Genomic DNA, 11,234 nt, shown 5'->3' with positions numbered 1-11,234 from the left:
TCAAGCCAACCAAAGAGCTCATTGATCAAATTCTTAGGTCAAGCACAAGCATTGTGAGGTACAGTGCTAGGTTAGATCTACAGAGAAAGTGAGAGAAGGTGTTGTGACCTTATGATGGTTCTTGAGTGAACCTTAAGATTGTACCTCGGTATGCCAGCTCCTTTGAGTCTTTGTGGCTTGTTGGCAAGTCTTCGACCCTTCGGCTTGGTGTGGAGCGGCGACGACGGCTTTGTGCGGGGACGAGGAGACCCCTCCTTTGTGGGAAGCTCCGTAATGAAGGCGGCGTCAAGGTAACTGGGACACTTGGTGTGAGCTATAGTGGCCGAGCCTTTATGGCAAGTCAAAAGGAGCCCCGGAAGAGACTTGGTGACCGGAAAATAATACTCTTTGTGAGTGTTTCAACAACGTGGAATAGGAATGGCTTAGTGCCTACCGATACTATGGGATAAATCTTTGCGTCAAAGTTTTTTTCCTCTCATTCCCTCTTTACATTTCCGTATTACTCTCTGCAGCTTGTGTGCCTTTACTTTTTTTAGTGCAGGACCTTGCTAAGTTTGGCTATAGGTTGCAAAATACTTTGGGATGAGGGTTCCACGCTAGTTGAATCTTAGTTGCACATCTAGATAGCATGTTCTAATTTATATTTTTGTGCAAACTAGTTTGAGTCATAGGTTAAGCTTTTAAAATTGCCTATTCAACCCCCTCCCCCTCTTAACCTATAAGCACCGATTCCTTTTAAGTAGGCCTTTCCTAAACTAGTACCTGGTACCTATAAACACATCACATTTCTTTGGGCAAGAAACTAAAAAAGAAAAGGAACATGTATACTGGATGAGCAAATTTAACAAAAAGAAGAAAGAAATTTACAATTCAGAATCTCATGCCCTTTTCATGATTTTTTTCTCAAGTAATACATGAACATCGTGTATGTATAAAAATTACAAATCACATCAAGATATGTTGCCGCAGATAACCCTTGCATGCATAAAAAAATGTTGCAGGGCACCACAATGCTTAAAAAATGTTGCAGTGCACGACAATGTTTCAAAAAGCTTGGATCGGCAATGATATGTACAGAATACTCACCTCAAAAATGATATGTACAGAACATAGAAATTGCAAGGGAAACCAGAAGAACAATAGCAGGAGCTACGTGCTACAGATCAACACTCATCATGCAGCTATGGAGGTCATATTTTTCCAGTTCACAAATTCGACGCTTCCTCGTGTGCTGCTGCATCGTTAGTGCTGAGTAAACAAAGGTAACAAGATCATCAAACAAATGCAGTCGCATCTACCCGGGTATCTGGAAGTATAAATCTTCATTCGGCACGCAGCACGCTGGTGCCGCGGTTGCCGTGCTGCCTGCTGGGCAGCAGCGCAAGATTCAGAAGCTGCAATAAATTACTAGGGTTCAGCGGGGCAGCCTACAGCTACCTCGTCTCTACGTTTGGCTACTTTGCTTGGTGTTGCTAGTTGCTAGACCTGCCTTGGCGCCTAGTAATCCGCTCGCAGTGTTCGTAGCGCGTGCGTAGTGCCGCCTCCATACTCGCTCTGCCCAGTGGAGATTGGAGAAGATATGCGCTGGCAGGGACGGGCTGGGATGGGAGGATGTCTGGATGTGTGCGAGAGGCTGGCAGGGCCCTGCGCGCTTGCGTGGAACTGGGAGCTGCTATGATTTCCTTCCGGACGTGACTAGTCCAAGAGTCACAGTGGGAACTGCGTGGGAACTGATGAGCAGTACGGCTCCGTGGCGTCTGAGCACGGCGCCATGACATTTGGCGCCGTGGCGCCGTGCCGTTGGCTCCCGCCACTTTGCATACACGTGGAAAAAAGTACGGCGCTAAATATCGCGGCTCCGTGCTATTTGAGCTATGATTTTTAACACCATGCCAAGGGTTTATTTCTGCAATTCTTTCCCCTGGGATGCAAATGTAAACATCTTAAAATATGCCTCTTTCGGCAGATACTTGGGCCATGCCGCTCTTGAGGGTGCCCTGCACGCAGCCGCCGCAGTGCTGCACCACCCTTGAGTTCGTGGCGTCCCTCTCTTCACTCAGCAGTTGGGCCAACCGTGATCTGACTTCTGAGAGCCGCGTCAGTGATGGAATCGCCAGATGCAAATGATCAGCCAGAGCAGCATAGTGTGGTTAGTCAACAACAGCGCGCAGCTTAATTTCCCAATCTATTTGGAAGCTAAAATGGAGCATCTTCCACTGGCTTCCTTCCTTGGACCCACACATTGGTAAGCCCAGCCAACTGGTACTCTGATGCGTGGTTCCAACTCATGTATATTTGTTATACTAACTTCTACACCCAGTTATATTATTAGTGGTAAGAATCTGAGATCAAGCGGAAGATCATGATGTGCTTGGCTGCTTGCATGCATAGCTTGTTCGTGACCGTACTATTAGTGGCAAACCACTTTGCAGAAAAGTGAGGAAAAAGCAGGCTTACAAGAAGTCAGTAAAGGACTAGGATGGAATAAAGCTTGGATCTCCCTATCGTCTTATGGCCACCTTAAAGGACCTTAATTCTCGAGTGGTGTTATAATTGTGAAGAATTTCTGTTCTCCAGTCACTTGAAAGTTGAAAATCATCAAACTTTTGGTTGATTTTTTTGCTACCCTAGTGGAGATGCAATTTGTGCTTAACATTGACGGTTTAGATCATTTCAAAAGTGTGGTCCTTATGAGAATAACTAACTGTAGATTACCAAAGGCAAATACGGATAACATCTTAATAGGCATATTGGGGCTCACTGTGTTTGAAACTATTAGTAACTAATTAAAGATGATGATGGAAAATCAATAATACGGAAAAATCGCATACATAAACAAGCTCTTAGACTACTAGAGAATATAAAATCACAAGTAAAAAAATGCAATATAGATTAGTGAACTGAAGATTTGTGCTAGCTAGCTAGGGACATAACTCTTTTTGTATTTCCTTCTGGACCTCCATAACCTCCAGTTTAAGTGCATCTATAAACTATAAAGTGCACAGACTAGATGTGGAATCGTTATCATATTGCGCAACAATATTCTGTAGAAGTGGATTCCCTTCCTTGTCCTTTTGTTCAATGGTATTGGTCAATCATTCTCTGACTTTATTCACTGCTATTTTATTACCAAGTTTATGCGAACTTATATAAGACACGATTTGCTCTGAGAATTGGCAAAGCTCATCTAAACTCTTGGCGAGTACAATACTGTTATCCGTACATCAAATGATAACTTCATAGTTTGAAATTGCCCTATGCAGTGATTGAGCATCATATCTTTTGGACACATTTGGGGCATGTGAGCTTGTGGCTACTAAGCTCCCTGCTGTCCTGCAGCATGGGAAATATATTCACTTGAAGCTAGATGCATGGTGGGCCTTTATTTTTTTAATTACACAGTACAACTCATGCACTTAGGACGCATGCAGACTCACCCTTATGAAGGCACACACGCAAACCCTATCCATGAGCATCTTCGAAGACTAAGCCGGCAAATCCTCGAGATTGACGAAGTCAGCACAAGTACCTACCACTAAAAGCACAATGCTGTTAAATCATAAAAAATTCGCTCCCACATGAAGTCGAATCTAGTACCTTAGATGCTATTGAGGTTTTTATAACCACTAGGCTGCAGGCTCTTATGTCGTGGTGGGCCTTTGTTAATTTACTTTGGCAACATATAAAGTGATATGTAGTAGTAAAGCCTAAGGGCTGATTGGGCGAGGTGTTTTTCCTATCTGAAAACTGAACACTAGCAGCACGAGGAAAAAGATGGCCTTGTTCTGGGTGTCCATCACCATGCACGCCGACATATACATTATTGTCTACCGAAAGTGTTCAGAAGATTCAGAACTGTTAGTTTTGCGCGAAGCTTACTTATCCTCGAAGCTACCACTAGCTAAGTAGCGGTTCGGTCACACACTGGCAATACAGAAGCTGTCATATGTTTAAGGACCACTGAAAATGTACAAAATAGTAGGCTAAGACATTTAGTGTTTGCTGTTCTAAAACAGCTAATACCGGATTAAATGGAGATATAGCGGCTAAATTTCATATGGAAGCAAATAGCGGCCACCATCCCTAATCAGCTATCACTATGTAAAAGGTTGTCAAAGAAGATATTATCATAGGAGATGCGGTTTCTAGATACGTCTTCTCACTATAGGAAAACGGCAAACTTCAGACGGTTTAGTTCCGTCCAACAGACTTCCGACAGCTTAGCGCTAAACCGTCGGAAGTTATTAGCAGCCGTCGGAAGTTACGGTTTTTCCAGTAGTGTCTATAAGTTAACAACCCGCATCTCCTATAAGTCCGTTGAAAACTCGTATAAATAGCACGCATCTCTTATGTATCTATATAGAAAACGCGTATTGTAAACCTGTGTCTCCAGTAAATTCGTCAGTCATAGATGACGCGGGTACTGAGTATGCGTCTCCTTTGTAGGGCATCTGGATCAGAACATTTTATGCAATCCAGTTGAACCTCGTCCGTGCCCCTCCTTTCTCCCTCTCATCTCTCCGAGTCTCCCATCTCTCTATCTCCCTCCCTCCCTAGTCTCCTCCTTTCCTCTCCTCTCCTAGATCCGGCAAAACCCTAGCCCCGCCTGCCATGGCCCTCGTGCTGCGCCTCCGGTGGGCCCTCGCCACTGCCTCCACCGCGGCGCCCCTCCTCTGCTCGTCCGCCTCCCACGCCCGGCCCCTCCCCCTCGCGCCTCCCTCCGCCTTCCCGGCGGCGCCGCTCCTACGGGCGCCGTGGCAGCTCCTTCCCAGCGGTGCCGCCAGGTTCCGGTCGACGGCCGTGGCGGCGGTGTGGAGCCGACTACAAGGCAGATGTCTCCCACCCTTAAGTGCCTCCCCCTCCCCTTCCCATTCCCCTTCCCCTTGGAGCTCCTGCCCGCCGCCACCACCACCATTGGAGCTTGTCCTCGCCATCGCCGCTGGATCCCCACCACCCAAAGCTGCTCCCTTGCCTCCTGGGCGCCCTGACCTCGGGCTCCTCCCTTGCCGCGCTGCAGTGAGCCCGTGGTCTTGAGGCCCGAGCTCCTCGCCGCCGGCTGTCACGACACATTGATGCCCAAGGTACGTCCTCTGCTCTGCTCCTCTCAATTAAGTTATGCAAGGGGATTGCTATGGCATGGAACTTGAGCTAGTCAACCAAGGTTTAGTTTTTGGCATAAATTCGGGGCCGTGTACCAAATATAGAACGGGGCCTTTTCAGTCTAGAAAAATAGAAAAGTAATAATGTAAAACATAGAATCTATTATCTGTTCAGCTCTTGGTACATAATCTCCACTTGAACAACATAGTTCTTTTAGTATTCTTTGAAATAAAATCTTCAAAGATATGCTCATAATCAATCTTCTCCACCATTTTACTCTCAAGTGCTATTGTTGCAAATTATTAAGTCTCCTTTCTAGAATGCAAGTAGAACTTCAATAACTTGAGCTTGAAAAACGCAAGCTAGTATAATAGATTAATAGTTCTAGTTCATAGATGCGAATCCGTCTGTCACAGCAAGGTATATGCAAGGCATTTCTTTTCCATCCTCACCTCCTTCCTCATTTCTGCCAAGCAATTATAATCAGGGTCTGATGCCAATTTGTTGGCCTGGGGAACACAGTTTTTGGATCGTCGAGGAATAAGCTATTGTTGTAAGTCATCAAATGATGACAATGGTATTACTAATCTTTGGAGATATAGGAGAAACCTAGGTACTTTCTTTTCTGCTGGCAAATCATTAATTGATTTCAAGGAATTGTTAACTGTGAATGCCAACCTAATCATGTATTTTGCCTTCATCTTTGTAGTGGTTCTCTACACTTCTTGGCCTCAAACAATGATTGCGCAGTTAGAGAATTTAACATGGAAAAGTTTCAAACCTGCAATAACTTCCAATTTGCTTGGCCTGTGAATGTTTTAGCCTTCACCTAATTCTTTGATTGTCTATCTCCGTGGCCATTTAGATTGCTCCTTCGCAACAGCATGGAACCTAGATGGCCGAACATTCACCACTGGAGATCAAGACAAGACATGCAGAGTATGGGACATCAGGAATCTCTTCAAATCACTTGTTGTATTGTGTGGATTTGTATCAGCTCAATAGATTAGGACTGCATTTGTAATGTATATAGTGGATAAAGCTTGTGAATTTATGATGTAAAGAATGGGTTAAACATGTGTATATGTGAAATATAAAGGGTATATTCTGTCCTCTTTTTTATTTTTTTATTTTTAATTCATCGTAGGAGATGCGGGTTGGCAACCGGCCTCCCCTTTGTGAAGTCATAGTGTTAACCCGCATCTCCTATGTGCGCGTCTTCTATGACTTCGCATCAGAGACGTAAATATGGACACGCGAAAAAAAACACATCTCCTATGTGAATTAACCCGCGTCTCCTATAAAGCTGTCTTACATAATGTATAATGGGAGATAGTGGAGGCTACAGATGGCTATTTTGAAACTATGCCACTAATCCGGATGATTAGGAGATGATTAGGAGTGGCACTCTCCCCAATCAGCTATAGCAGGAGATAGCTGAGACTATAGCTGGCTATTTTGAAACTATGCCACTGATCCAGATGATTAGGACCGAGCCACCGATATATTTCATGTATTCTTACAGTTTTACAGAATATCAATTATTGTAAGAATTAAAGTTTCTTGGACACTTGACTCACCAAGCAGAGGGTAATGCTTGATTATTGAAAACTGCCATATAATTAAAAACTACTACTTCTATCCTAAAATATAATAACTTTTTGACTTGGTCACATTCAAATATTTTTATCTTTGACCAATAATATCTTCAAATATAATTACTTTTAAATAGAAAAGTTACATATTACGATAGCTGGTTTCATTATGAACAAACTAATATCATTTTTATCATTTTTATGTTGTCAATCTTTATAATTTTTTTACTATCTACAGTCAAAGTTTAAAAGGTTTGACTTGAAGAAAATTTAAAACTAGCTATATTTTGGGATGGAGGTAGTACTATTAATCGGTGTTTCAGTCTTGGCTTGTTGTGGGAAGTCAAACACACTGGGTTCTCTTTTTATACTTAATTTCCTATCATATTTTTTGTACTAATTAAAACAAGTTCAGTTTTTGAATTCACTTGAAATGAAGCTTGTAGTTGTAACACGAGTGTTATGGTTTGGTCGCATGAATCTTGGTGCCATCTAAAGTCTCACAACGCTGGGTAATAGACCAAACAGACCTCGAGGCGTCATAAACCTATATTCCATGCTAAACGCATCAGCGTATATACGAGCAGCTAGCCTGTGCATAACTCTTAAGGCTTCTCATCGTCCCTCCTGAGGGACTGGGGGTGTGGATCGATTCGCCTGCCTCTTGCTTAACCACTAGCAACTATTGTATGGTTCAAGATACGCTCAAGGTATAGATGATGCACGTCCATGGCACCTTCATAGTTGTGGGCTCTAAATGATTAACACAAGTGTCACGCTCACGCATAAGTGTGCACTTTTACTGTATATAATGCTTGTTTGAAAGGTACTCTTATTGTCCAATTGGCATAAAAAGCACTAGAGCCTACAAAGTAAGTGAAGGACGGCTTAAAGGTACCTCTCTCCTGTCTTGTGAGGAAGAAGCTGAAAAAGATGATGTGAAGGAGGAACAGATCAGTGGTTCAGTGGGGGTAACTGTACGGCAGTGCTTTTGTTCAGCAGTGTCACAAGAAATTCGACAAAATATAGTTTTCCCTGACTGCTATTTGATCCTTTCTGCAGTATGTACTTTGGCTAATGTAATTTGAATAATATAAGCTACTCAAGCCATCCACTTTATAAGTTCTAAACCAAAATTTGGAACTGTTGCTAGCATAGTGCACGCCTCTTGCCTATGCGAAGAGGCTTTGGATTTTGTACGGATGCAGATTCTTTTTGTAAGTAGGTTTGGTTCGATTAAGCAACAATGTCGATATTGGTGTGTGTGATTCATGGTGTCTGATTAACGGAGTGGAGGCCGCACTGGTGGTTGAAAGTTTAAGCATGCATATTGAGGCCGTGTACGGACAACGGGTCTTCGCCCTGTAGGTGAGATGACATTTTCTTCGGTTGGAGCAGTCAAAGGCAGGGTTTTTGTTTTTCACATTTCAGGGGCACCGCCATGAGCATTATATATACCCTACCCACATTGCAACCTGGGATTAATAGACTATGAGGCCAGATACTTTTTACAACACACCTCCATTCAACTCACGTACCACTGTACATATGTAACACTGCAAACTTTTTCATGACTGGCCGCACACGCCTATTGGCTACATGGGAGGCACACGTGACTTACAACATACATCCGAACAGTCTAGACTCGTTCAATCCCTACGCCAGCATAATACGGGTGGCAACGGATCGTACAGTCCTGGTGCGCTCGTCATGATCCGAGTTAGCCATATATATTTTTAACTTAAAATTATATAAAATTAAAATTTGGCTCTTTTAAGATCCGTCTTTAGATCATCTAGTCTAAAATTTAAAATTTAAAACCCTTTACCACCCTACGCACTTCTAGAATTTATATTTCTACTTCGCTGCTCCGTGATTGTAACTCAAAACAGCGTAAATTGATTGGACAATGGCGCAAAGTAGGCCGAGTGCCGCCGCCATGACCCCAACGACAAGCCATGGGTTGGCGGAGTACTTGTGCCGTAGCAGCGCCATCCACCGTCGCCGGCGGCTGCGGTACAGTTCGTCGAGCTCCTGGCACGTCCCCCTCAGGTAGTTGAAGCCAGGGTCGTCGGCGTCGAACACGATCCCCTTGCAGAGGTCGGAGAAGCAGGCGGCGACCTCGCCGTGGTTCCCAAGGCGGTGGTCGATGACCCCTCTCCTCGACAGGAACTCCACGTCCGCCGCGGTGCACGCCAACTGGGACATGAAGATGCAGTACGCCGTCACGTGGCTCCCGACGGCGGGGTTCTGTTGCTCGAGCGCCATCAAGTTGCGCAGGATCCGCCATGTATCGCCGTCGATGTTCAGGCGGGGCACCACCAGCGTTCCACTGGCTCTGTCCAGCATCACCTCGAGGATGCTGCGGGTTCCACCGATGCCGCCGACGAGGCAGCTCTTGAGGTTCACGCCGTTGATGTGGTACTCCATGGCTGTGCGGCACCTGCTTACAGGCTCGTCGGTTCGTGACGACGACGATGATACAGTATCAGGTTTCAAGAAATGCCTGTACAGAAGGTGCAGGAGGTTGCCTGGCGGCGGAGCGTCGTCCTCCACCGTCCCCATCGAGTATTGCTGCTTCTGCAGGATGCAGGAGATGCACCCTGCGATCGCCTTCACCACTGGAGCTCGGCCACCTGAAAAGGTTAGATTGTGGATCTTGTCGATGACGAAATATGGTATCTGATTCTCTGCGAGGTACAACACATCCCGCACCATCCATCCAGTCTCCAGCTTGTTGCCGCCCCCTGATGCCGATGCAGTGCTTCTGTCTTGGTGACCGTCTTGCCCGTGCCCATTGGCAATTGGCGAACCGTCACCTGCTGCCGGTGCTGGGCTGCTCTGCGCAGATCCATTGGCACCAGGTGAACTGATGTTCTCGGTGGTCATGTCGCCAAACCTGTCGATCACGAAGCAGGCGTCGAGAAGCAGCATGCGCAGGAACTCCTTGCTGCTCATGTTACTGAACCAGTGGGCATAGAAGCTCCTCGCACGGCCTTCGACGGGAGCCAACTCGGTGAGGTACTTCTGCACCGTAGTACCGGGGCTCGCCTGGCTAAGAACGTTATTGAGGCTTGCCAGCTTATCGTCCTCCCTGATGATGTTCGGGATCCTTTTCCGGTGGTAGGGGCCAATGGAGACGTAGTGCGGATCGTACTCGTGCTCGTCGACGTTGCGGGTCAGGTCATACACCTTGCCGATGTTAAGGGTGCAAGACTGAGAACCACTGCCGCGGTGTTGGCGCCGCACAGCTAGCTCCAGCTCCAATGCTCGGGAGAGGGAAGGGATGTCCACAACAATGGCATGAGGGTCGCCAGGTGATGGATCTGCAGGAAATCAGTCAGCAAGATAGTGTCATTCGTCAACTACAACAATTGGCTATTAGTGCTCCCATTCTACTGGCCGGAAAACAACAAAACTGAGAGGATCTAGGGGAGAACATTCGTTGTCACCTTGTTGATCTTCCATTCGTCTGCAAGTTGTTTGGCTGTTGTGTTCCTTCAAACTCACCTGCAGCTAGCTCCCTAACTAAGCTATACAATTTGTACAAGCTTCATGTTACCACCAAGGGAGATATATATAGACCATGCAACACTACACCTGCATATCTTTTTCCAGTTACTTTTTCATTCCATTGTGATAAGATCGAGTGAATGATTCGTGTGCAATGGTAACGCAAGCAAAGTAAATCTACGGTGCAGGGAAAAACAGGCTTAGTGGGAAATGTACTATTGGTGGTGACCTTTGCCGAAAGCGCCCAGCATACAAGTCAGTCAAGCATTGTGATGGATCAAGACACATCTCTGCTCTGGTCTTATCAGACTGCAGCTAAAAAGAGCAAAGTTACACAATTCATCCTTCAATAGAAATAGCTTGGAAGGTTGGGTGACCGGGGCCCGTTAGATCGTGCGCATGAAAGAATCTGTAAGTGGTCCAGTGATCACTACCGGAGAGACCAGATTTGCCGAGGGTGAAAAGGTTTGCCGAGCGCTATATTTCGGGCACTCGGCAAACATATTCTTTGCCGAGTGTCGCTCTCGGCAAAAAAAAACACTCGGCATAAAATATTTTGCCGAGAGCCTAACACTCGGCAAACAGATACCCTAAACCCTAAACCCTAAACCCTAAACGCCGTTATCTTTGCCGAGTGCTTGATTTTTGGCACTCGGCAAAGGGTGTATTTGCCGAGTGTCAGCTGACCGACACTTGGCAAATAAAATATTTTTTTGGCTGGCTGAGAGGTCCTGGCGGACAGTCCGCCAGTACTGGCGGACTGTCCGCCAGTACCTCTCGGGGTCAGCCAGCAGAACTTATCATTTTTCTTCCATCCAACTATCTCTTCGTGGGCCCATCGTGTTATGTCCGTGGGAGGCTGTCCAAAACCCTCTATACCTCTTGGATTAAGCTCCTCTATCTCTCTTCATCCACATAACACAACTAGCTCCTCTCACTCTCTCCTCCTTCCCCACGGACAACACCCCCCATTGCCCCCCATTGTCCGTGGAGCCAAGGATTCGGTTCCTCCGCAAGGTCCACGGC

At 45.8% G+C, this 11,234-nt stretch overlaps 1 protein-coding gene and 1 long non-coding RNA gene across 2 annotated transcripts; one reads left to right on the top strand and one right to left on the bottom strand.

The window, feature by feature from the left end:
- Nucleotides 1-4,489: 4,489 nt before the first annotated feature.
- LOC112897503 lies at nucleotides 4,490-6,213 on the top strand. Its single transcript, XR_003229672.1, has 2 exons — nucleotides 4,490-5,081; nucleotides 5,966-6,213. It is a non-coding gene; the product is annotated as an uncharacterized LOC112897503 (long non-coding RNA).
- Nucleotides 6,214-8,242: 2,029 nt separating this feature from the next.
- Nucleotides 8,243-10,247, bottom strand: LOC112897116. Its single transcript, XM_025965314.1, has 2 exons — nucleotides 10,148-10,247; nucleotides 8,243-10,021 (listed from the first exon to the last, which is right to left on the bottom strand). The coding sequence occupies exons 1-2, from the start codon at nucleotides 10,161-10,163 to the stop codon at nucleotides 8,553-8,555; spliced, it is 1,485 nt and encodes a 494-aa protein (XP_025821099.1). The 5' UTR covers nucleotides 10,164-10,247; the 3' UTR covers nucleotides 8,243-8,552.
- Between the last annotated feature and the right edge of the window lie 987 nt (nucleotides 10,248-11,234).

Source organism: Panicum hallii, chromosome 6 (genome assembly GCF_002211085.1).
Source record: "Panicum hallii strain FIL2 chromosome 6, PHallii_v3.1, whole genome shotgun sequence".
Classification (NCBI taxonomy): Eukaryota; Viridiplantae; Streptophyta; class Magnoliopsida; order Poales; family Poaceae; genus Panicum; species Panicum hallii.
Note: the sequence above shows the minus strand (reverse complement) of the source record. Positions and strands in the feature narration are given on the sequence as shown.